This window comes from Diadema antillarum, unplaced genomic scaffold, assembly GCF_040938485.1.
Source record: "Diadema antillarum isolate AM-2024a unplaced genomic scaffold, OU_Dant_1.0 scf00000141, whole genome shotgun sequence".
Classification (NCBI taxonomy): domain Eukaryota; kingdom Metazoa; phylum Echinodermata; class Echinoidea; order Diadematoida; family Diadematidae; genus Diadema; species Diadema antillarum.
Genome location: NW_027271030.1, coordinates 112,972 through 140,889, shown reverse-complemented (window position 1 = coordinate 140,889; position 27,918 = coordinate 112,972). Strand labels below are relative to the sequence as shown.

Below are 27,918 nucleotides of genomic sequence, written 5' to 3'. Positions count from 1 at the left end.
GTATGCGAGATCACATAACAGTGTCCATGTACAGCGGGCCATGGAAAAGTTTGATACCGTATATCATTCCCATAATCCGCACACACTCCGACTTGATCAAGGGCATGACTGAAAGAAGCTAGGCAGATTAATGGTAAGTTCCACTTTGAATGTTTTTTCGGTAAGTGATGATTACTCGGCAAATTTTGATTGTAAGAACGCCTGCTGTCCTGCATAACTTCAACTCTACGTGGTCCCACCTGCCGGAGTTGATGTCCTGTTAACCCCGGCGCGGGGCGCCGTTACCGACTTTGCCTTTGGTACGGGTTGGGGTCGCTGGCCTGGTGCGGTTAATTTAAATTTTATTGACTCCTTCCTTTATACAACTTCAACTTAATATGACCGTGTGTAAATTGATCATTGATAACAAAGAGAACAGTTGGATCAAAGTCTTCCATATCATGCAAAATCTTGAACACTTGAATCATACAGTATCTGAACGTTCACGTCGATACTCAATGAGCTGAGTCCAAGGATGGAATCCCCCAATACTTGAGTCCCTCGGAATTGATGCCCTTTGACATCCCCTTTAAATATGACATCCCCTTTAAATATGACATCCCCTTCAGATATCAATTTTGTTGCTCTTCTCTGAACCGATTCAAGCGTTTTTGTCTCACTCTTTGTAAGTTTGTTCCATACGCAAGAGCAATATTCCAAGAGCGGCCTATTGTATAAACAAGGGCCTGATACGGTAGGACAAACACTTCCTGAGTGAGATGAGTATCTGACTAATGTGTGAAAACCTAAAAACAAATTTTATTGTAACGTCCACATTTCTCTGATCTTTTACCTTCTGAATTCATCCTTAGGCAGCTAAGGAGTTTAGGTTTTTAAATCTCAAATCTGTTTTGATGAAATTAGTTTGTAAAAGCTGAAAGTGAAAAGAAACCTAGAAAATCCTCCACTTTGATGAAAATACTGTATAATCCATTGGGCGGAGGTCACGATTTTGAAAAATGTCCTACTAGACCTTTGAGCTTTGACATCATATACAACTTGCTGTAGGGGTACCCTTTGAACATGTTACAAAATGCATTTAGTACATGAGACATGTTTTGAAATGACTCCACTCACACCATACTGTAACTCGTCTTCATTTTTGACGTGAAAATCAAAAGATTATTTTGATGACACTTTAAGACCATTTTTACGCCAATATTTCTGTAGGAAATCATCCAAAGTCGATATGGAATTTAAGTAAATAAATATGAAAATCTGAAGTTTTCTGAGCATGTTGCACTGTGTCGCTGTGTGTAGTACTGTACCTGTGCTGAGCTGTAATTTTCTGATGAAAGAAAATTTGTGTTTTTGTTTTCTTTAATTTTGTTCCTGAAATTTCTGGTTGTATAATACATAGTGTGTAGTAATATATTTGTTGATATACATCAATTGTGTAACAAGTCTATTAGTGAAGGAACATGATTAATCTGTAATTTGCTTTTTTTGTGTGTGTGTACAGGCCTAAGTTGCAAATTAGATTAACCTTTTTAACTTCTGTCTTGCATTTCATATGATAGGAATAAAGCGTGTTGGCAATTTTGAATTTGCTACATCCAAGACTCAGCAGCCTGCAACCATGCTTGGTTCACAGAGTAGTCTTGGCAGAGTTCAGCATGAAAGGTGAGCACTTATCTGGTTTCTTGCTGAAAGTTTATCATAAAGATCATATGTTTGTGCCATAAATAATAGATAACACTTTGTCAGATATCATCAGGTAGGATCACTTTGTCAGACACTATCAGGTAGGGTTGTATTTTTGTATTATCTCGATGAAATATCACTCTGTTTGACTCTTCCTTTTTTTTGCTAGTTTTTGTGCAGTATGGTATTGGAATCTAATGAGAAGCACTTGAAAATGTTGTGGCAGGAGACCTCAGCCTGATATATCCTTCTCAGTGATCAATAATTATATAATATTGGATGCACTTGAGTGGTTTATCAGATATAGTGCATTCATCAACATGAATATTGCACGAGTCGAAGACGAACGTGCAATATTCATGTTGATGAATGCAATATATCTGATATACCATGAAAGAAATTCATTATTATTGTTATAATACATACAAACCACTTTCCACGACAACACCACATTCAATTTCCAAAAAAAAAAAAAAAAAATGAAAAAGGGTTTCACTCACCATTATACTATTGTTTACAAAATCTAACTTTTCAACTTGTGTGCAGATGTGTATCTATATGCACAGTACAGTACAGTACATGCATATCAGTGAGCGACTGCCGCAAATAGCACAGACGATTTACATGTATAGCCAGGTGCCCGCACCTCGTCAGGGGCCCGAATACCGTCACCCCGCTTAAAATCGTTTTGAGCGCACTGAACAAAAATGTATGCCCGGGACTGTGTTCTGTACGCTTGAAACTTGGCAGGACTACCACAACCAAGCAAATCGTGGTGAAAACCAAACAGTTTTTCGCGAAAATCTGAAATTTTAATAGGGCTATAGGAATACGTGTTATATGTCACCTGCACGCATCTTTTACGTGTATGTCTATGGGAACATCACGGTCACCGCACACGTCTTTTACGTGTTAAGTCTATGGGAGAGCGGGTGACGAGTTGCGGGCCCCTTCCTTAGCGCGCAACTTTTTCGCATCGTTCGCCTTTGACGACGATAGCTGCAAATTTTCAATATCGATCAGTGAACTTGTGATTCCACTGGAATTTTCAGCATTTTTCCTGTATGTGAGTTGGATTCCAAAGAATTTCAGTGGCGAAATGTGATTCAATTATGGGCAAACATTAACTATGACGAGGTGCGGGTCACCCAAGTATACTCCTATGGCATTTCTCAACCTCTTCGCGCATTTCTCAACCTCATCGCGCAATGCCACTGCACTACATGTAACTCTTTCAGTTTTTGAGCATTTGGCTTCAAATTTGGCACTTGTGATCTTGGTATAACCTAGATGTGCAAAATTTATCTTTCATCATTGTTGAAAAATGTGTTGCCATGGGAACTGCATATTTTGAATGAAAATTATGCAATGATATGAATTCAGCTAACTCCCTCAGCTTTTGAGCATTTGACTTGAAATTTGGCACATGTGACAGATGTGATATGTAGTTGTGCAAACTTCATTCTTTGTTATTATGTCAAACAAATGTGTTGCCATGGTAACAACAGTTTTTTAAACGAAAAATCATAGAAATTGCCAATTTAATTATCTTACTCCATCAGGTTTTGAGCACTTGACTTGAGTGTGGCACATGTGACTATCAGTGAGCAAGATAGACATTTGTTCAATGTTGAACAATACATTGCCATGGTTTTGTTTTGTTTTTTCCAATGAAAAGCATACAAAGTGAGTGATAGTTCTAGTTTTTAATGAAACCTCACATTAATGAAATGATTATATCCCACAATACATACAGGTATACCTACTTCTATTTTAGATTATATATGCAGTATAAGTAACAGCAGTAAAATTACTATTGTAGGTCATGAAATTTAAGTGTGAGACCAGAGTAGTCTGATTGAATTTGGTAGTAAAATAGACTGAGTTTAGCCATAAAGACTAGTAGCAATCTGGCAACCCCTGCCATGGCATTTAGCTGAAAATGAAATGCATGCATTCAAGCTGTGAATTATTCTTCTCTTTCCTGTTTGAGAAAAACATTAAGAAATATGATATACACACACATTTTTAGCATACAATTTGTACTACATGACAGTATTTCTACAAAGTGAGGGTAGCCCACCATCCATTACTGGTGGCCCAGGGTCAGCGGGCCAATGCTAATGTCAATCCTTGTGTAGTGTACTTGTATATGTCATGTCTTTGTATTATAGGTATATTTGTACAGCTATATCATACTCTCAGATTTGTAGGTATGCCTTTTTTAATCCAGATATGGGTTGAAGGTACTATATTACATACTGAGCTCATACAATGTTTTTTGAATATTTTTATAGCACACAAAACTCATGCAGTTTGCCACCTTGATTCATGACATGATGTACTCAGTGCAGCTTGATAATCTAATGCTCTACAGCCTCTTCAAAACTCTGCTGCAAGATTACTGACCTATAGTAGGAAAACTGCTCACATTACACCAGTGTTACTTTCTCTCCATTGGCTTCTTGTTGAAAAACTAATTATTTTCAAAATTGCTCTTTTTGTTTATCATGTGGTTCACTCAACTGCACCCGAGTATCTCCAGAATTCTTTATAGAATATATATTGTTATAACCCTCCTCGCAGACTTTGATCATCTACAATGTACTTCCTTTTCATTTCAGATACCTAAAGTTAAGCATTCATGGGGAACTCGTTCTTTCTCCCACATCGGACCAAAAGTTTGGAAAGATACAAGTCTTATATCCCTGTAACTGTTCGCCAGTCATCCTCTGTGGAATCATTTAAAACATCTCGAAAAACATATCTGTTTAATATGTTGTAGGAAACAAAAAAGTGAAGATGTCATATAATTCCTTTTCTTTTCTTCTTTCTTTCTTTCTTTCTTTTCCTAGCCGTAAGACTAAAAGCGCCATGAGCATCTTTTTGATGGACTGTTGCGCTATAGAAGTGTATGTACACTATTGTTATTATTATTATTATTATTATTATTATTATTATTATTATTATTATTATTATTATTATTATTATTATACTGCACAACACATAGCTGGACTCAATTTTGATTTGCTTCCTGTCAGGTTGGCACCATACATCATTCTTCTCTTGGTCACAAAATGTCTTCAAGCCCTTGGTATCTTCATCTCCTACGATGTCCTCAAGTTGGTTCACCTTGTCATATTTGTATTTATCATCAAAGCTGGGTAAGAGCTGATGAAACACACTCTCACTCTGAGATGCAAACAATATCCTCCTTTTGTACACACACATACACGTACACATACTTGTGTACGTATTATATATGTAATGCTGTTGTACAGTGTAATATAAGGGGCCAGTATTTTAACCATCTGATTTGCTTTTCCATCCTCCTTGTCTGTAACCTAGATGGTCCCAGACCACTTTATCTTAACCTGCTGTCTGCTTGTGTAGTAACCAGTTTAAAGGCTAATTCCCACTCTTTCCAATTACTGTTATAAATTTGTCTTTGCCCCTTTTCTTCTTTTTATTGCCCCCTGGTCAGACAACTTTCAATTTACAATCATTTACAAAATAAAAGTGTTAATGATACTACGCATTTACTTACTTTGCATCAGACACAGACATTCAAATTAACAGCATTCAAACTAGTCAGAACACTCTGTTTTGTGTTTTCTGTACATTGTGAAATATTTCCTGAATGAATCAGTAGTTGACTGTAAAGAGATATCTCAGGTTTCTGTGACAGAAGATCAAACACAAGTAATGTGCATTTAAACTCTCCCACTCTCTCATGCATGTCTGTGACTAACTTGTAGATCAGGAGCAGTACTCTGTGTACTACAAAGACCACTTTCCAGTGGACGGAGACTGACAAAGCATCAGGTTTGCTCATTCACTCTTCCTTCATTTGAGTATACATACTGATCATATTCTGTCAAGTTCAGTTAGTGATTTTTGTCATGTAGGTTATGTATCTAGATACACATCTTTACATCAAAGGTTGCAACCAGGAAAGCTGATAAGAATATCTACATACATGTAATACCGTATGTAGTATTTTATTCTTCATCAAATTGCCAACATCATCTCCACAAGACCACTGAGCTTCCGCCTGACAGCAAGTGTTGGTTCTAATCCCTATACGTAGCATGCAGTGGGTACTGCATAATTATTCAAATTCATGAAATTCTTGCATAGAGATGTTTTCATGCAACTGATTGACAAATTGCCTGATGGTCTAGTGGAGATGACGCCTGTCCGGAGATCAGGGGTCATACAATTGTAGGTTCGAATCCTGCTCGAGTATGTATGTACGCTTATGATTTCTTTTATCATTACTTCTACTAAAACACTGATCAATTCAGTACTTATTTACACGTATGTCGATGTAGGGCAATTTGTCAATCAGTTGCATGAAAACATCTCGACGGAAGAATTTCATGAATTTGAATGATCTGGGCTCTGTTTCATAAAGCTGTTCATTAAGTTCCAAACGACTTAAGAATGACTGGTGATCAGTTTTGATACCGGTGCTATACTTATCAGAATTTCCATAAGTCAGCATAAGAACTGATCACCAGCTGTTCTTAGTCATTTGTAACTTTACTAACAGCTTTATGAAACACCCCCCTGTTCCTACAATACCATGACACCCAGGTATACATACAATGTACCAATTTGCACGCATTCATGTGCGGCACTTTTTCCAGTCTCATCGACTATGGCTTATCTACTAGAAGGGGGTGAAGTTTATTTTAGGCCCTATAGATATTTACTGATCCTCTTGTACAACATGTTGGTATTCTTTAAGCTGATGATAAAACATTCACTACATGTACATTTGTATCTTTGGGTGCGTTTATAAGATTTTTCTGCTGGCCAGAAACAGTGTTTTGAAACACTGAAACACTGTTTATGGCCAAACAGTGATTCTAGCTCGAAAAAAATTCTTATAAACGCTCGCCGTGATTTGAAACAGTGTTTTGAAACACTGTTTGTAAACGCACAAAATAGTGCGTTTACAAACAGTGTTTCTGTAGAATCAGTGTTTCAAAAATCTTATAAACGCAACCGCGATCGCAAACACTGTTTATGTGACGTCACAATGCCTTGCGCGCACCCTGTTTGACCTTTTGCCGAGGAAAAACTGCGCAGAGTGAGTTGCGCAATGGCACAGTCTGAGCAAGAGCCCCAACACGCTCGGAGAAAAAATCTTATAAACGCTCTCCTGACGAAAGTGTGATTTGAAACAGTGTTTCATAACAGTGTTTCAAAACAGTGATTCTAGGCCCGCAAAATCTTATAAACGCACCCTTTGACAGTGAAGTTTATGTCTTATTATCTCCACAGTGGATCAGAGTTACAAGGCATGCCATATTTCAGACCTGTATTTCTGTCCTGTGGATATTTGGTCTCACTCTTTGTGGCCCACTAAGGTAAAAGCAATTGATTTCTGATGACTATAATTTGTATTGCTATTTTGTAGACATGTGATTCTGCAGGCTTGCTGATAAACCTTTACGTAGCTTTAACTCTTAATGTGCCATGGTCGCCGAACGGCGACCTTAGTCCTGACGTGCCATGGTCGCCGATCGGCGACTAAGAAGAGCGAGAAAAGCATTTATCATTTAATTTCTTCTGGTACCGTAATGTGTTACACCAAGAAACTGCCAATGATATGTAGTGGTAGCTGATTAGCAAAGCCATCGTTTCCACTGAAAATGTGAGCATGCTTACATTAGAAAATTTTGAGTAATTACATGATTTTTCAGCTATGTGTATTTTTTTCGCGTCGGGAAAATCCGCGGCGAGCGCACCCTCTGCGAGATGTGTATGGATCAAAAGTCTCATTGGTAAACCACACGTGTGTATGCTATTGAATCTGCGTGTATTGTCTATGCGGTTCCATTGCATTGTTCCGCTTGGATGCTGTCCTGCGGGAAGCTCTTTTGATTTTGTCCCTCAAAGAGGGTCAGCTTTCGTTCGTCGGTCAAGTCTTTCATCCTTTTGTTTTGGTGAACGTCACTAATCGTCCCCACGCTAGCATAGGAATTGTGCGCGGACAAAGACCTGCCGATTTCAATAGAGTACCCCAGCCCGTGGTCCGCTTACACAAAAGAAGGATTAGTAGGCTCTTCCTTCTCAAGTGGACAAAAGACGCTCTTCCAGGGCCCGGGACAATCACTTCAGTTTCAAATACAGGATCTGGGACTAAAGGACTCAGATTTGGGAATGAATTACTGAGGCAGAAAGAGAAATTGCTAAGACAAAATAAACTGCTAGTATCTTTGGAATCATACAATTCTAGAACGCAATTTTGTTATCATTTGAAAGAGGATATGTTGCTCTAAAACTTTCTCACAGAGTCAAGGGAGCGTTCTATTGAAGAAAGAACACGACTGACTCTTTTTTTCCATACTACACAATAATTTCTAATAATTTTTCTGATGTATCAATTATTTCTGCAATATTTCAGGTTCAGAGAGATATTATGGCAAACTGACTACATGACACGAAAGAACAAACATTTCTTGATAATTGTTGTGTAGAACTCAATTCAAAACAGTCAATAGTTTCAGAGATATGGCGGTTTTAAATTTCATTGTCAGTGCAGTTTCGAAACGTTCTGGCGTTAGGTAAAAACCTCTGGCACGTTAGGGGTTTTGGGCCTGGCACATTAAGAGTTAACCACTAAAAGAGAATTGCCCATTTCGACAAGAATGATTTGATTGGTTTTTTTAATGCCTCCACTAACCACTAAAAATTATCGCCAGAGAGATATTATTTTCAGGTTGTCCGTCTGCCCAGCGGTCCCTCTGTCCTCTTGTCCTTCCGTTATTCTGTCAGTAATCAGCTTTGTGGACAGCGTAACAATAAAACCATTTAAGGTATCATAATGAAACTTGGCATAATCGTATAATATATGTTTGAGTAGACAAAGTTGTGCCAGTCAACTATTGGGTGCACAGACTCAAGGTCAAAGGTCAAAGGGTAAAGGTCAAGGTAAAATGCTCAAAATGCCACTATTTCCCTCATATCTATGCAATGCCTGAAGGTACAATGTATTTTCTTGAAACCTAGTGTACTTGTATACATGTATGACTCGAGAAAATATTCTGCCCGGATGTGTTACTATATAGACCTAGTGGGAAAACATGCATAATGGCGGAGGCATACCAGTTACCATAGTGACATTTCTACGTTTAGTTTCTCCATGTCTTTACAATTGTAGTTTGCACATATCGAGGTACCAATTCAAATCAGTCCCTGAGGACACGATAACAGCCTACCATGCCATTTGTATTCGCAAAGGTGTAAAGGTGTTGTAGCTGTCCAGTAGTGTGTTGTTGCCCTTTTCATTGGTAAAATGACAGAAGAGATCTCTTTCCTGATAAGTGATATAAATTTTGACCTAAAGATTGTGCAGTATGAATAAGGAAAAGTTATTCATCCATGCATGGTTGTACTGTAGTCCTTTTGAATCCTCTATAATTCTCCTGTAAAGATCGTTGAGGTATCAAGATCTCTTTCTGTCTTTATTCCTTTTTAGAACAATCCTTCTGTTTGAACACAGTGATATTGTAGTGAGTGGTTTTGTTGCTGCTTTGTTCACAAGTCGAGGAGGTGGGCCAAGTAGGGTAAGCATACAATCTCTTCAACTTTGAACTTTGAATTTATTATGTAGTTTAAAAAACATAACATACACCGCACTGTACTTAACATAAAGAACACAGAAAATTTATCATCACATAAACCGTGAAGCGACCTTCATGCATAAACAAGCATGCAATACATGGCATGATGATGATAATAAATGAAACATGGAAATGACGAAGACCAGAGGTCTTGTCAGTGTATTTCCCAACAGAAGAGAAGTGAAATGATATTGTTTAATAGCTACACCATACATAAAAAACAATGGAAAACATAACAATATCAAATACGATGGAATGCATTATGGTAATGAGGATGTCTGTAAATCTTGCATTACATACAATTGTAATGATTAATCACATACATGTGTAAACTCACAGGGGAAAAAATGTGTAAGTGGTCATCAGGGATTCCATGATATAAGCTCTAATAATTTAACAGGTGTCTTTGAGGTTCTGTATAAAGTTAATAAAGGTGAGGGAATTTGTAAGTACATCTTTGTGAGACCATATGCATATAATCCCACAACTGAACATTAAATGTATCTATCTTGTGTTGACTACATGTACCACAGACAAGAGGAGGCTTCATGTTTCTTGTAGCCATCCTTTGCCTACTTCTCTTTGATGTGGATCTTCAGCAGACTCAAGAAGAGCACCGTATCCTTTATGTCCTTTTGATATCATTACCTGCCATATTATTTGTGATAAATGTGACCCATTACTACGTCAAAAGCAGCCACAAGCTGCAAGCACCACAACCAAGAAAAATCAGTATTTATTTGAGGTAATGATAAGAAATAGAAAATTTTGATTTTTGGCTGCTTGGAAATTATAGGGTTTTATCTACTAGTACCACTAGCTCAAATTTCAAGGTGTCAAGCGGACCAGAAAAGTGTGGAATATTTGATTATTTGTAGGCATTTTTTTTTTTCCGGCTTGGGTCGATTTTTGCTGCACAGCTTGAGCAAGAGCCTTGCGCTGCAATTTCATAAGCTCCGCCCCCTAGCAACTGCTCAAAGCTGATTAGCTGGTGATGACGTAAATTACTGAAGTCATTACTTGCTCATGTGCAAGGTGCAAAGCACGATCGATCGTAAATGCGGAGCATTATGGTTTCTATTGTCCTTTTCAAATAATGCAGCCTCTGGTGTACCCCTTGTTGTACTGGTGCACTGGAGACCAAGTCACAGACTCGCAAGCAAAATAACATGTGCTGTAAGCTGCTCGAGAATTCCCCTTTTTCTTGTGCTAATTATTAAAAGACAGAAATTCTGCTTTAATCTTTCTGAAACTTTATGTGTATGAAGTCGCATGTATTTTGACACCTAGTATAAATTTTCATTAGTAATGGTTCAACGAAACTTACCGTTACTATAGTAGTTTACATACATATTGTATGTAATACTGCACAATATTTTCCGTCCGGTGTGGCGGACAATCTCGGAACAAAAAAAAAGATGAGAGCCAACTTTAAAAGCAGTTTCTCTGTATTTTGTTGTCATTCGATTTGAAATGTCTCTGGATGTAAAGCTTGTCTGTCAATGAATTATACTTCAAACTAAAGCGTAGAGATTGGACTAACACTATTTTTTTAAACAGAAAATCTGAAGAATCCGACTTGTGGATGCTTTTGACATGATGGCTCACAAATGCTCTCAAAATACCAACAACGTCAGCGACATTTAATACGAAACCAGATCCTGACTGCCTTTGAGTATTAAGGAATTTTATCTGAGCAAAGATTTGCAGACCTTGTATGCGAAGGTTGACAAAAGCTATTTTTGCAGTGAATTGAAAGAGAGAGCTATAGGAAATTGAAGAAATAGCTACATATTGTATGAACATGCATGGTGTGTAAAGTACAGTGTACAATGTATGATAAAAGACACTGATAGGTCAGAAGTGGAGCTTTTCAGAAAAAAAAAATCAGGATGTTTGTGGTACTGCTGGAAAGAAGACTTGATATGACAAATGTCCATCCTTAATATTAACCTGTGTAGCTGAGGGTCCACATAGAAGTGCCATCACACACATCTTCTACAGAGCAATATCATGGCTTGGTGTCTCGGACCATAAGGTAAGCTAGTATACAAATGATGCACAGGACAGAGTGGATAGGTGAGAATTGGATGCGCGAGTTTAACTTTGGAACTGTTTAAACCCATGAACGTAGCGAGTGGGTTTTAGACTGTTCCAAAGTTAAATGAGAGCATCCAATTCTCTCTGATCCACGAAATAGGCCTGTGCGTCATCCCGTAAATTCATGAAATATGTACAACCATTTTACCCGTGCGTCTGGTACACCTTCAACACTATACAAGACTTGAGCCATGCATTCAGATTTTACCGGACGCATGGCCATGCATTCGGATTTTACTGGACGCATGGCTCAGTGTGGATCAGTAAAAATCAATGCATGACAATTGACCAGTCGGATTGCAGAGATTCTAAAGCCTATTTTGTAAAACATCCTAACTCTCATGTAGTCATGTTCTCATGTACACATTGATGTAATGCCGTTTTACATTGTCACAATTCCTCCCTGGGGCTAATGACAGACTCAAAGTTTGGAATTAGATGTACAGTTTTGTATTGTGACAAGACATTTAAATGTACATTGTGTAACATATCCTAGATAACTTCTTCTGACAGTTGTAGAAATGGTGAAATGTCTGTAAAATGTACAGCTCTCTCTTAATGCCAAGAATGGGCTAAGCATTATCATGAACTGTATTCATTTTTAAGCATTGCGTGTCTTTCAAGCTCTTTTGTCGATTAGTACAATGAAAATTGTGCTTTCTGTCGCTGTTGTGTGTATTATGTGTTCAATGTCATTGTGTATATTTTGCGTTTCGTCTTGTATACTGAATGATTACTGTCTTGTATACTAAATGATTACTGTACTATTTGTGACCCGCTACAACAAAATGATCCTAAAGTCGGGCGAGGTCGATTATTTGAAAATTGCATGACACAATTCCCTAATCTTTCTGCTTTAAACTGATATATAACATGTCTTATAAAAATAATCGGCTGCGGAGATATCGATGTTTAAAAGAGCGCATGTCAAGACGTCTGGGAAATCACTGTTTCGAGAAAAGCGCCCTAAAAGTTCTCCTTGCGACGCAATCACAATCAAGAGACACTCAAGTCAGTATTCACCTCCGGACAATAGAAGTTAAGGCGTAGCAACCCCCGAAATGCTCATTCAAACACAGCGTCGGCGGTCTCCTCACCGACCAATCAGTGACCAGGATGTCAGGAGAAGCGGCTAGGCATAGCGCAACCCACCTGCACGCACCAGTCGACTGGGCAGTGTGCGAGCTTCACGCTTTGTTTAGCGGCAAGCAGCAAACTGACCAATGAGATCACTCTGGTCGTTGTTAGGGGTGGAGCCTATGTGTGGCGCCCAATCCATATGTTCGATCCAGTTTCTGCTTCGTTGAAACGCCAAAAAAACATGGCCCAGAAAAATGCTATTTTTTGGTCTTTCCTTTCATCATTTTGCTTCAAAATTTCGACAGATGATAGAAGACATGTCAGACTCTAATAATATGTCAAATTCAGAAAATCGTAAGTTTTGACCAATTTTGATGCTCTAACTTCAAACTCGATTTTCCGGGCTTCGACCGTGCGCAACTTTAGGACCATTTTGTTGTAGCGGGTCACATTTGTAACACTTATGCACTCTGCACATATACCCCCCCCCCCCCCCCCCCAAAAAAAAAAAAAAAAGAAAAGAAAAAAAAAAAAAGAAAAAAAGATTGTACATTTTTACATGACAACAAAACACTTTGAACTTTAAAATTAAATTGTAGTGCAGATATGTTCTTTTTGTTATTTAAGGGGTGATTTGCTTTTTTTTAAAGAGAGGAAGTGATAATAAGACAGTTGTATAAAAGCTGATTTCCGTAATTGCATTTATTCTATTTTTTTTTCATTTATTATTTTTTATTTAAGATTTCAGTCAAGACATGATCCTTTCTTTTTTCTTTGCAAACAAGTCTTTGCATCTCTGTGAGTTAGCTTTTAGCAGATTTTTTGTGGAATTTTCTGCATGTTATGTTTTGTTTTCATCTCTTTTTTTTTTCCAGGGTGGAGTCATTCTGTTGGTTGCCTTATTGTTTGTCAAAGTAGCATTCAAGAACACGTCAAGGAAGCTGTCAGTAGATGTTGGAGGTACCAAGCGTCTTCATGCCTTGTCTACTATTGTCTCTGCTGTTGTGTTGCTGCCTTGGACCCTCATTCACCTCTTTGTTCATCAAGTAGGATTCCATTTTCTGTTGCATTTTTTTCTTTCTATGTTTTTCACGTATGAAATAGACTTTATGCAATTCCTACATGTACATAACAGGAAACACCAAACAAACCAGGAATTGTTGTGAAAGGCCTCATATTTTTATAAATATCAAAAAGTTTTTAATAGTTTGCTGTTATGTCTGTCAAAACAATGGCAGTGCTTTGTTGTGTAAATGGAAGTGAAACTGGCAATTGGGTTTGACACAAATAATTGAGTCATTCTTTGAATTAAGAATATCATTTTACATTACTTGTAGATACAGGAAGTACATTGTACATATGTATGTATCTTCACTTTAACCTGTATAGATTCAAATTCAATTATCCAATCACAGTGCAGTGTGATGAAATTGGAACATGATCTATTTCATACTAGGTTTCCATTGAAGAAATGAATGCTTGTACATGGCAACCATAGGATTAACAGAGTTGTGTTTCCTCTGAAGGACTGACATTGAGGATAAGGTGCCTTGCCTGAGGGAACAACTTCTAGTGAGTGAACATAACAGTCATGATGATGGGATAGGATCAGCCTAATGCTACTAAACAAGAGTTCATTGTCCCCCAACTTCTTACCTATGATTCTGTCTTTTAGTAAAGGGTGTTGACATGACACAGTTATAGGAATTTTGACCTTGCCAAAATGTTTTGTTACAGAATGGACCCGAGTCCTGGAGCTCCCTTCTTCTGCCCTTTACAGCCCTCATTCTGGTTCTCTGTATCCTCGACTACTACGTGGAGTCTATTTGTGTCAACCATCTAGAGACATTCCGTACAGCACGCTTTAGTGGTTATGCCCTCTTTGTCAGTGGACTTGTCCTCAGCTACTACTGGGCTTCGTCTTACAGTTCAGGAGGTTCCATTGTAGGGAGGGTGGTGCAAGACAAGATGGTGGAACATGCCTTGTCAGGAGGCGTGGTCTTCAGTGCACTGCTCTTTATTTTAGGTACATTTTTTTTTTCACTTTTTCTTTGTGGCAGATGTTCTGAACAAGCCTTAAACCCTAACAACACCAGGGGAATGGGTAGCGTTCCTTTATTTTTTGATGATTGCATCCTGACCACTGGGAATTTCAGGTTCTCACTTCGTTACTTTTTAAAAAACCCATTGAGGACAGTTTGATTCTGCTACAACACAAGTATAACCAGGACTCGTCCTCAACAGATTAAATGAACTGCACAGGTCTTTTGCTTGAGACACTGTGGACAACTCAGGCACATTTATTTTTATGTCAGAAGTCAGGATTTCTGTTTTTATGCCTCCGCTACGAAGTGGTGCTGGAGGCATTATGTTTTCAGGTTGTCCATCCTTCCATCCGTCTGTAATGAAGTTTGTGGACAGCGTAACTAAAAAACCTTTTGAGGTATCCTCTTGATACTTGGCATGTATGTGTATTAGGCAGTGAAGTTGTGCCTATTGACTTTTGAGTGCACATGATCAAGGTCAAGGTCAAAAGGTCAAGGTCAAATGCTCAAAATTTCACTATTTCCCCCATATCTATGCAATGCCCAAAGAGATTTTCTTGAAACTTGGTGTATGCATGTATTATCCAATCAAAATTCTCTGGTGAAAGTTTGGGGTCATGAGGTCAAGGGTCAAAAGGTCAAGTAAAAATTTTAAAATTTCACTTTTATCTCCATATCTTGGAAATGGTTCAAGGTATCGTCATGGAACATAGTATATATGCATGTACTGACTGGCAGTGATTATCTAGGGAATTTTGGGTTCATGGGGTCAAAGGTCAAGGTTAAAGGTCAAGGGTAACACTTCAAAATTTTACCATATCCCTCATATTTATGCAATGCCTGCAGGATTATTTTCTTTTTAAACTTGGTGCATGCATGTTTAACCCAATAGAGATTCTCTGGGAAGTGTGTGTGTGTTTTTTTTTTTTTGGCCAAAACAGTCAATGGTCACAAGGTCAAAGATCAAGTGAAAGTGCTGAACTTTACTTCTTCCTCCATATCTTGGAAGTGGCTCAAGTTATCTTGAAACTTAGTACATATGCATGTTCTCCCTGACAATGATTCTCTTATGAATTTTAGGGTCAAATGTCAAGGGTCAAAGGCCAGACGAAAATGGTAACAATTTACTATTCAATACAGAAATTGCACTTTTTCTCCGTACCTTGAAAATTACTCAATGCATAAACTTGGGAAGGGGTCAAAGTAAAGTAAAAGTCCTAAAATCCCCAAATACATGCTCTTTCATTCATCCAATTAAACCTAGATCAAGGAAGGTGAACATTCAACACATTTCTTACAAATGTGTCATTTCAATATTTTGCCAATTTTGTGAAAATGTAATCACACATTGTCCACATGTACTACATACCTATTAGGAGAATCATGCATTATGGCGGAGGCATACCAGTCGCCATAGCGACATGTCTAGTTTTGTTTTGTTTTGTTGTTTTTTTAGAATGGGACACAAAATAAATACTGCAGACATTGCTAGAAGCTGAAATAACAAAGAAAAAAATGCAAAGAGAAATAAAAGAAGAAACGGAAGAAGAATTAGGTGAAGATAAATATACTATCATATCTGTTGTTGCATTAGTAACAAATTCAAGTTATGAGAATAGGTGCAAAAGGATTCTGAGACCAGAGGCAAAGCAATTATACACTACAAGTAAATCTGTCATGCATAATGTGAGGAAAAAATAGATAATAGATCAATGCATTATGAAGAGCAATATGTTGTTATGATAATCCTTAAGTTTTACATAGCACAAATTTAAATGATTTCCATCTTTGAAGAGGAGTCATATTTTATCACATTCCCTACATTACATTATTCTTATTCTTTCCCTTCGTACCATTCTTTACTATCATTGTTATCTTTATTGGTAGTAATAGAAGTATAAGTAGTAGCATAATTATGATATCAGTATCATTACTATTCCTTGCATTGACTATTGCTCTCTCCTGATTTTTGCCCCTGCTGCTTTCTTTCAATACTGCTACAGTTTTCTTTTTCTGATTATTTGACAGCCACTAGAATTCTTGGCTATCCCATCCCCAAGGCATCTTCCAAAGGCAGCCTGGTTGGCTACACAGCTGGTGGTCTTCCTCTCTATACGTTCACTGGAGACTCTCTTCAAAGGACATCTCAATCTCTCATCTCATTGGCCAAGAATTTCTTACGTCAGATTTTGGAATCTTATGACTCCAGACAAATCTTCTACTACCTTTGCATCAACCTTGTGAGTCTGTGCTAAGCATTTGTTTGCCTTTCAATCTTTTTTTTTTTTTTTTTTTAATCATAATTATGTTATGTCAGCTATTAGTATGTGCATTTGGTTTTAGACTTTCTCACCCAATTTATGTATGTTGTAAGTTCGTGCTTAAGATGTCATTAAATGATGATGATTAACATGTGGCTATCATTTTCACAGGTGTTTACCTTTGTGGAGCTGTTGTATGGAGTATGGACCAACAGTCTTGGGCTAATCTCTGATGGTTTTCACATGTTATTTGACTGCACAGCCTTGGTTTTAGGGCTGTGTGCTGCGGTCATGTCTCACTGGAAAGCCACCAGGATTTACTCTTTTGGGTGAGAGTATTTCAGATGCTTGAACTAGCCATGATCTTTATTCTTTAATTCCCTGCCAAATCAACAACATAAGAGAAGAGATTTTGGTGGAGTTTGATAAATCCTTAATCTGTTGAGGACGAGTCCTGAGTATACTCAGGCAAACGTGTATGGGAAACGCGTATTGTAGCAAAATCAAACTGTCCTTAACGGGTTAATACATAATCAGTAAAAACAAAGTGCTCAACATTGTGATGGGATTATGTGCCAAATGAATAAATGATAGATTTCATTTTATACTTCCTTGAGAGGGGCTTGCATTTGAATGAGAGCATTATACAAAAGCAAGACTACAGTTACTACAATACTTCTGTCAATATCCTGACATGAGGGTTGATTTTTCTTTATCTCCACCCATAAGGGTGCCAAAGGCATTATGTTTTTAAATTGTCTGTCTGTATATTTGTCCTGCCAAGTGTAATTTCAAGATTTATGAAAAGAAATATGTTTAATGGATTTTCGTATTTCCTGGCCCCAAAAAATTCTTCAAGGTGAAACATAAAAAGACTATTAACTGAACTTTGACTAAAATGCCAATTTTCAGCGTTAACTTCAGCTTGCAATGTTCAGTTGTGATAGGGGAATGAGATCAAATTGATTGATATGAAATTGTAAACATTCACTACACTCTTTCCCACCCCCCCCCCAAAAAAAAGAGCATTCTGAGCTATATCTTTAGTGAGGAATGTTCATTGGTAATGACAGTTCAAATGGAAGGGTAGAAATTACTTGCATCATAATACTTGTGTACAGGTAAAAGGTCAGGGTGAAAGATCACGATACTTGCATGAAAATACCATTTTCATGTATAATGTTTGCTGGGTTTGTCCAACCATGATTTTAGCTAGAAATGTCCAATGGTAATATCACGGGAGAAGGATGATAGATATGATATGAGGATATAGGAATTTCAAAAGGATGTTATGACACCAAAATGAGAATTTAAGAATCTGATTAAGACAAAGCTGAAGATTTAAGAATCTAGTAGGGAAGGGATTAACACAAAGACAAACATGATTAATTGATCTGATAGGGAAGGATTTTACAGTAAGTCTAAAATGATTTTAGAATCTGATGGAGAATGATTTGATGCCAAGTTAAAAATGGTATAAGATTCCGACAGTGAAAGGTGTATTCAGAGATGAAAGGATTCATGCAAAGTTAAAAAGAATTCTGATATTGAAGGATTTAACACAAATTTGAAAACAATTTGAGAATAAGATAAGGGAGGGTTTTACACAAAGATGAGAATAATTTGCTCCCATGTTTTTAAAATGCAGGTTTGGTAGAGCGGAGGTTCTATCAGGCTTTGTGAATGGACTCTTCCTCGTCGTGATTGGCTGCTTTGTTTTTACAGCAGCGATAGGTCGGCTGTTGGATCCCCCTGATATTAACACAGATAAACTCATGGTGAGCATTGAAAACTGCAACTTAAAACTACATTACCAGTCAATCAAACAGTCTTGTGTGGTTCCATGTCTGTTCTAAAATTTGATGTGATGTCATATGATGTTTTGATTTGTATGTCCTCCCGACACACACATTGTACTCTGTACATCAAAATACACGTAGAGTTAAGTATAATGCACATAGAAACACAATGTGAAACAAATGAAGTGATGAATTAATATACGACATACATAAGTGTTACATCATGAGTGAGGCTTGATTTGCTTACAACTCTTTTGACAGAGTCACAAATCATACGAAGCTGATGTACTACATAGTCTTTATGTGTTGGTGAGTTGGTTTACAGAATAGGTATGTAGAGGAAGAAGGAAAGAGGAAAAATGTGTCCTGTTTATGTCAAATGAAATGTAGGATAAAGGAGAGGAATTTGCATAATGTGTTGATGGATGTACATTTTTCCTCAGGCTCACATGTGATTGTACACATTTGTATCTGAGCAAAAACATGTAACTGCCTAATTGTATAATGTTTACGGTATACTGTGTATTGTATAGAATAATTTCATTTTTATGTATTAACCCTAACTAGGCCGGGGGGGGGGGCCTCTGAGGCCCCCCCTCGACGTTCCGCGCGATGTATCACAATCGCAAAAAGCTATCGCCGCGACGTTTCATTACTTTTTTCTTTCGAGTCTCCCGCATCTTTTGACACCAAATTTGCGACACCCGGGCGCGCGGTTCCGAAGTTACGCATAGATATGTACATGCATGTCAGACCAAAAATTGCTCGAAAACGTTAATTCGTGTACAATTTCAATGCAAACTGTTTTATTGATTAAAATCAATGAATAACATATTTTCTTGTTCGGAGCAATGTCGCGGACAAATTTCATCGAAAAAACAATGAAAAACATAAAGTCGAAAAAACAGAGAAATACATAAGAAATTAAAAAAAAACAATAAAATACTGAAGAATTTTTTCTGATATCACAATTTTTTCTTATTACATTTGCTAAGGACACTAAAAAGAATATTTACACAAAAAATGTGCCTGTTTTGAGCTTTTTTTTTGTGATTTATACCAAATAGTCTGATTTTATGCATCATCATGCATAAATTAGCATCATTTAGTATAAATGATGATTTTTTGAAAAATTAACTTCATGGTATTTTAGATTACATCATAGGCAATGTGTGTGCCAATTTTCGTCGCGATCGCGCGGTCGACGGCCGAGATCTGGAGGGGGGGCCTGGGAGGCCCCCCCCCCCGGCTCTATCAACTACCTAAATAGCCCGGCCTAGTAGGGTTAAAGCATTTTGCAAAGGGGAATTATAAGTCTTCAGGCTTTTCACCCATCTCCATGCTTTGATGGCAATAAACCCGATCTATTTTTGAGTATTATGTTATCTTTTATCTTCTAGACGGTGTCTGTGGCAGGGCTCATTGTCAATCTTATTGGTATCATGGCCTTTAGCCACGCCCACACTCACAGTCATGGGGGTGGAACAGGCTCCAGCCATGGCCACTCCCATAGCTCCTCCTCAAGTCACCATGGCCACTCTCATAGCTCCTCCTCCTCAAGTCACCATGGCCACTCTCATAGCTCCTCCTCCTCAAGTCACCATGGCCACTCCCACAGTGGGAACCAATCAAGTCATGGTCACTCCCATCATCATCATGGTGTGTCTGCTTCACAAGACTCTCATCATCATGGACAAGAGGAGAAGAAATACTCCAGCCCATGCCAGGCCAAGAACACTAACATGCAAGGTACATTACCTTCATTGCACTCTTTGGCAAAGCAGTATTGATACAACCAGTTCTGTAAATCCAGAAAGTCTTGTTGGCATGACACTGTTGTGAATTCTATAAGGAGTCAAGATTCTCGGTAGGAAAGTGCCCCCCAAAAGGCTTTTCTACATGATGCATTGAATGCGAGTGGCAATTCACTAAAGTTTCCTGCCATGAACAAGGCTGTCAGTTCCAATTTGCCAAAGTTTCATGCCATGAATGTTTCTGGTTTTACAGTACTTCATGTTCAGCTTCATGTACAGGTCGTTTCATGTGGAGTCTGGAAATAATACCTAAATCAGAAAAAAATGATGTTTGCGCAGGCCTGCTAGAGTAGAATTGCCTATCATCAAATATGTTAACTGCGTGTTCACATGTTAGTAACTGTCAATTTGCATTGAGATTTACTGGCTGCATATAAAGCTATACTCAATACGTTTTGTGGATTCCGAATATGTGACCCTGCACCTCAAAACAAACAAAAAGTCACCAGACATTAATTTTTAGTTAAGACCATATTCTGAAAGAGCAGACTTTAAGCTTTAAAATGATGTATAACTCAAATCAAATGGACTCTCCTAACCTATCTAAATATTGGAAAGAAAGCGCAAACTCAGGTAAAGTGTGAACTGAGAAAAGAGGCTCTGAAGTACAGTGTCTATTCAAGCGCTTAATCTTTACCAAACCTTGCTGGCTGTGTGATGAATGGGACAAAAAACAGGAAGTAAACCACCAGAGTAACAACAATGAAGGGATTATTAGATTAAATTGAAATTAAGCATGCCTCATTAACACATTCTGTCCATAATTAATGTCAACTTTCAAATTAGTAGCCCTATCCTTTCAAAAGTAATTAGAGTTGAAAGTGAAGAGTGTGGACAAGGTTTTTTAGAAATGAAAAAGGGATTCTAAAGACACACCTAATCACACTATTCTACCAAAAATGTTCGAAATAAACTTAAAAAACACACTTTCCTGCCCGTTTTATGATACCAAATTTTAGCATAATGTAAAAGAAGACCCGCTCTTTCAGAAAATATGAATAAGTCAAGTTCGGCTAGGTTGACCCATTTCACTTATTTTCAGTCCTCACGCAAAATCAGTGTGTGCGACTTTATGTCGTTTTGAGGTGCACGGTCACATATATTCAAGTTCAGCCAACCTTCGCAATACATAGTATTCCTAGTCCCATTAAACACAGTGTATTTGCTGCCGTAGATTCAGCATACACAACTTTTTCCACTGATGAATGTTATAGATAGGCCTACAGCATGGTTTATGATGTGATGCCTCATCTGTAGTAATCATCAAAACATGTCATGTTATTCATATAAGCCATTTTGATCTTCATACCAAATGTACTTCTTACTTCAACCATATTTTCTGACACATCAGTATTCCTTTAGAGAGTGTACTATAAACACAAAGCAATCACAGCATAATTTGGATCTGACAGTCTTTTGTGCGGCATAAAAATTGTCTGTTCATTCACTTCAGCGCTGTACAAAGTACATGTATGCGATCAAGATCAGGTGTGTTGTTAAATTTGCAGAAATGAAACCATCATGAAAATGAGAAAAGCACTTTGAGAGCACAGACCATCGCCAAGTGCAATGTAACTGCTCATTTTCCCCCATACTCCCAAGCTGAAAATCACTTTACCTGTATATCCAATGATAAAGAAGCTGTTTTAGTGTCACCCTCATCAGCTTCCTGCATGCTGCCCCCCTAGTGTGTGTTCAGTGCACATACGTACATGTACTTGTATATTGTGTAAAAGGCAAAATATGCCCACCATCAACTCTCCTCGTTTGTTGGCCCATTTGCCAAATAAAATCCTTTAAAAAACACAAAACAAAACTTGAAATATATATTCTGGATCCAAACAGAGATCTAGATCACTACCAAAATTTAGTCATCCATTTCTTGTACCCTTATCAACTTTTTTCTGTAAGTTTGCTCCATCTGCTCCATGTCTTTGTACAACTCTGAGTTATTTTGCAGACAGACAGACAGACAGACAGACAGACAGACAGACAAACCTTCTTGGTGGAGGTAATAACAGTTTTTGCAGTATAGAATGCAGTCAAATGATTTAACATTGCAGAGGCATCTCTTTTTACAGTTCTTTGTTTTTGATTTTTTTTTCTCTCTTTTTTACTTTCATTTCTAAGGTGTGTTCCTGCATGTTCTAGCAGACACTATGGGCAGTGTAGGTGTCATCATATCTGCCTTCCTGGTAGAAAACTTTGGCCTCCTCGTAGCTGATCCTATCTGCTCCATCTTCATCTCTATCATGATCCTCATCAGTGTGGGTCCGTTGCTAAGGGATACAGCAGCCATCTTGCTCCAGAGAATACCACCAGAACTTGAATCAGGATTGAATGAGTGTTTATTTAAGGTATACATGAAGGAAAATTTTACATCGGATATTCACTTTTCTCGTGTAATAAAAAAACAATTGACTTGCCTCTTTCAGAACGATATCACCCTTAACATACATCAGTGACAAGTCAAGGAAAGGTGCACTTTTATTTTTTCAAAAAATTAAATTGTGTGAAATATTCTTTATATTTTCCTCATATTGTTTTAAGAATGTGACATCATATGCCATAGTAGTCTTCTCAACCAGCAGTGACTGAGCAGATACTTTCAAAATTCATGACTTTTGAACGGATTGTCAGATTTCCCCCAAACTTTGCTGATGTGTTCTACTATTAAATATTGCTGCATTCACTCAATCCACATGTACAGTATATGAAGGTGGATTTGTCCTTTAAGCCACCATGTTCACATAGGTAGTGACATGTGAGTTGAACTTTAATAGCCTAGTGGTAAAGTGTCAAGACTAATTTTGCCATACTTGATGAACATTAAATCCTCACATTTTGTGAATGAGATATGGTGCACTTTCATTACCTCAACAACCACTGAGGTCAAAGTTTTCAGTGGTACAATTTTGGCTGAAGATGGAATAAATTCATGTGTTTCATGTAAAAAAAAAAGGAATATGCATAAACAGGTGTCTCTCTCAGTTAATATCGAGGAGGGTTGATCAAAATGTTTATCCATCTTTTATGAAGATGTCATAATGTCTGGTGCTAATCATTTCCGTATTATGTACTAATGCCTGTAGGTGCGGTCAATACAGGGTGTGCTGTCCTACAGAAATCCACATTTTTGGCGTCATACTGGAGATCTTATCACAGGGACACTACACATACAAGTTGAGCAAGGAGCCAATGAACAAAAGATCATTCAGCAGGTTTGTCTGTCTACAGTCTACCTTTCAATGTAACAGAGGAATATTATGTAATAGATATATGTACATGATACACGTATGTTCATTCTGTGGAGAAGTCTTGAGATTGGCCAGTACTATCCTGCAGACATGCAACAAAAGATACAAGTATCATTTTTTCCCCTTTTTGTGGTGTTTTACAATGTATGCCGTACATTGCATCAGCACTCCATACACACTTAAAAAATAGAAAGTTACATTTGGGAGCACGTTGGCCTCTGCTTAACCCTAAAAGGGCCGGGGGGGGGGGGGCGGGGGGGGGTGGGGGTGGGAATCTGCCCTCCCCTTGACATTATGCGCTATTCTGTAACGCAGGAAGGCCTTGTTGCAAAGCTTCTTGACTTTCTCTGTTCAAGTCAACATATGAGACCAATTTGCAACATCTGCGTGTACTTTTTGTCGAGCCCACCGGAGGTGTGGTGAGACTAAGGGATCGCCTGCGGCGTCTATCCATCCGTCGTCTGTCCGTCCGTCGTCTGTCCGTCGTCCGTCCGTCCGTCGTCCGTCTGTCCGTCCATCGTCCATCCGTCCGTCTGTCTGTCGTCTGTCCGTAACGCTACAAAAACTTGAATAACTCTCTACTGAGGATTTCAATTTTAAGTATGTTCAGTTTTTGGGGCGCGTTTCGTTTATGGCTCGTAACTTTTGATGAATCTGTCTGTTTGTGACCAAACTTAGATGGTAGATGTCCCTTGGGAAGTTGAAGGTTACCACCAAGGTCAAAGGTCACAGACAGGGGTCAACAAACTTTTAGGGCCCAATGTTAAGTTTTTATGGCGCATTTTGATTATGGCTCATAACTTTTTATCCCTTTGTCCGTTTGTGACCAAACTTTAATGGTAGATGTCCCTTGGGAAGGTGAAGGTCATCACAACGTCAAAGGTCACAGAAAGGGGTCATCAAACTTTTAGGGCCCAATGTTAAGTTTTTATGGCGCGTTTCGATTGTGGCTCATAACTTTTGATCCCTAAGTCCGTTTGTGACCAAACTTGGACGGTAGATGTCCCTTGGGAAATTAAAGGTCATCACAAGGTCAAAGGTCACAGAAAGGGGTCGACAAATTTTTAGGGCCCATTAAGTTTTTATGGCGCGTTTCGATTATGGTTCGTAACTTTTGATCCCTTTGTCCGTTTGTGACCAAACTTGGATGGTAAATGTCCCTTGGGGAGTTGAAGGTCACCACAAGGTCAAAGGTCATAGGCGGGTCAATGAACTTCTGGGAGTTAGAAAAATATGAATTTCTTGTACGCGAATGGGGGAGACACAATTTGGCACTTGCCTTGTTTGAAGCCACGTCCCATTTTTGTAACATCATGTCACCCCAAAGTAACGGGCACAATTTTGTGATTTTGTGTACATTTCCTATGGAAAACGGTGCTCTGTTTTGAAAGTCATAAAAACGTGATTATTTCTACAATTAATCACTTTGATTGATTGATTTTATGCTAATTATGGTAGAAAAGTGGTCAGTGACAATTTCTAATTAAAAAACAGAATTAAACAAAAGTCCAAATACAAGGAAATACATAAGAAATTCTGAAAACCGTTAAATACATAAGAATTGTAATGACGTTTGGAAGTTTTATGATGTACAATTTTTTAATATGCTAAAACAGATTTACAAACCAAAATGTAGATTCTCAATGCTCTTAATTAGGCTAAAATATGATCTTAAGCTTAATTCACATAATTAATTAATCAATTAGAAATAGAAATTGATTATTTCAAAAAAAATCTGTCGACATAGTCGTGTAGATTATGATGTGGGTGTCATGCATGCCAAATTTTTGTTGCGATCGCACCACCGATGGCCGAGATCGGATTCCTCCTCCCCCCCCCCCCCCCCCCCCCCCCCCCTCCAGTTTTAGCATAGCCAAAATAGCCCAGCCAGATTAGGCTGAAGCTGACATTGTTTCAGCCATAAAATTTTGTAAATTGACCCAATAAATATTTTTAAAAGTTTCTTATGTTACTCTAAAAAAGTATTTGAGAAGTTACTGTGCAAAATGCACTTAGAATCAGTATCAATCGGTATATACATGTATTAAGTGTTATTTATTATGATGTATTGCAATTGCCAGTAAATAAATTGCCTGTATTGACATTTGGACTAATGCAAAAGCAATACATTGTATGCAGATACACTATAAACGTTCATGAGATCATGTCAAATACATTATGCGGTTTGTGTGTGTGTGTGTGACACACACACACATTGACCTGACATAGACCTGAAGGATGTAAATCAATTTGGGAAAAAATGTGAGGGATCACTTAAGCGATAATGTCAAGTTCTTATCTTCCATTGATGATATTCTCTCTCTCTCTCTCTTTTTTTTTTCTGGCAGGTTACAGCCGTGTACAAGGAGCAAGGTGTAGCTAACCTGACTGTCCAGGTGGAGAAGGAGGCATTCTTTCAGCACATGTCTGGTCTCAGTGCCTCCTTTGACCAAGTTCTCAAGATGAACTCAGAGATACAAGCTATTGGCCACCAGGACAATCAGCTGTATGACATCAAGGCTGTTTGATTGCTGACAGAACTTCAAACAAGGCTTTTATATTTGGCAGTAGTCTGTAGTAGAATCTTCAAGACTTTGTGCGAGTAGGCATGAGGATGATACCAATCACATCCCTGGTCTGCACATGACCTAACATCTTAAAGTGACTACAGGCATTAGTGCTTGACTTGATGTGCTACACTTGTGCTATGCATGCTTAGTTTGTTGACAAAGAAGAAGAAGAAGAAGACAAACAAACTCAGACAGTGTAATGGGAGAAAGAGAGGATAGGGTCAGAAATGCTCTGGCAAGATGTCAAGATGCAAACATTGAATTGATATTACATGTTACGTTAATGATGTGCCAATGGAATTGTGTCATTGAAATGTGTTGCGACTATTGAAAGATGGTCAGAGCAGCAAGGTGAATGTTTCTATGGAGACAAGAAAGAAGCCAGATATATCATTTGGTAGACCTGTTATGTGTGCTAAACAAAATGAAGATAACTGCAACTTGTTTTCAATGTCATGTGCAGAAAGCGACCATACATTGAAGGAATTTAAATCTGAAGACTGTAAGACTAACTCCTACAGTGCAAAGTAGAATTCACTCTGTTACTAATATAAAATTGCAAATTGCAATCCACAAATGATGATGGCAGAAATTTGAGTATGAGATGCCGACACACTAGAAATAATGAATGTGTGCATGAGGACAATTTACTTTGTTGTCATGTGTGTGTGACCGTGTACCACAAAACCAGCAGAAAGATGCCGGGCATAGGTTTTCAAGTTAGGACAGATTCTGAAAGAGCAAACTTTAAGCTTTGATATGATGTATAACTCAGATAATTCAGATGGACTCTCGTAACCCATCTAAATATTGAAAAGAAAACATACCGTGGAAAAGTGTTTACTGAGAAAAGAGGCTCCAAAGTATAGGGTCTATTTATGCACTTACTCGGAGCAAGCCATGTTAGCTGTGTAATCAGTTCGACCAAAAAAAATCTCCCCCAAACCAAAAACAAAAGCAAAAACAAAAACAAAACAAAACCAAAATACAGGAAGTGAAACTCCTCAGCATAAACAATGAAGGGATTATCAGATTAAGCTTAAATTGATCATGCTGTATTAACCCTGAACAGGCTGAGCTTTTTTGGCTATGCTAAATTTGGGGGTGGGGGATGGGATTGGAAGGGGGGAGCCTCTGAGATTTTGGCCGTCAGTGGCGCGATTGCGACAAAATTCAGCAGGCGTGACACCCACGTCAAAATCGTAAAGATGCCTTAATTTTTTTTCTTAGATTATCATTTTTTCAATCATCAGTAATTTCACTTGATTATGCAGATTAAACCCAACATTTTATTTTAGCCTGTTCGTCATAAAAACTTCCAAGTCATTTAAATTCTCATGTATTTTATTGTTTTTGGAATTTCTTGTGTATTTCTCTGTTGTTTAACTTTTGGTTTTTCTTTGTTGTTTTAATCAGAAATTGTCACTAGCCACTTTTCTACCACAATTAGCATGAAATAAATGATGAATGGTAAAAACAGTCAGTTTTTGTGAGTTTTATGACAGAGCAGTGTTCTCTATAGGAAATGTACACAAAATTGCAAAATTGTGCCCATTTTGGGGTGACATGCCATTATAAAAATGGCTGTGGTTTCATTATGGTCCCAAAAGTTGTGGAGACTTGAAAGCAAAATGTAAAAAAAACTCATTACGAAGTCCTCTCAAATTGCACG

The 27,918-nt window shown here is 38.0% G+C and overlaps 1 protein-coding gene across 1 annotated transcript; it reads left to right on the top strand.

The window, feature by feature from the left end:
* LOC139721311 (proton-coupled zinc antiporter SLC30A5-like) lies at positions 1–27,408 on the top strand. The gene is made up of 17 exons (XM_071632632.1): positions 1–133; positions 1,560–1,662; positions 4,725–4,847; positions 5,442–5,508; positions 6,976–7,061; positions 9,176–9,263; positions 9,854–9,938; positions 11,282–11,358; positions 13,376–13,546; positions 14,238–14,526; positions 16,574–16,785; positions 16,978–17,135; positions 18,455–18,584; positions 20,006–20,354; positions 22,550–22,776; positions 23,512–23,640; positions 26,025–27,408. Exons 2-17 carry the CDS (start codon positions 1,619–1,621, stop codon positions 26,202–26,204), a joined length of 2,415 nt encoding a protein of 804 aa, XP_071488733.1. The 5' UTR covers positions 1–133; positions 1,560–1,618; the 3' UTR covers positions 26,205–27,408.
* The last annotated feature ends 510 nt before the right edge of the window (positions 27,409–27,918 follow it).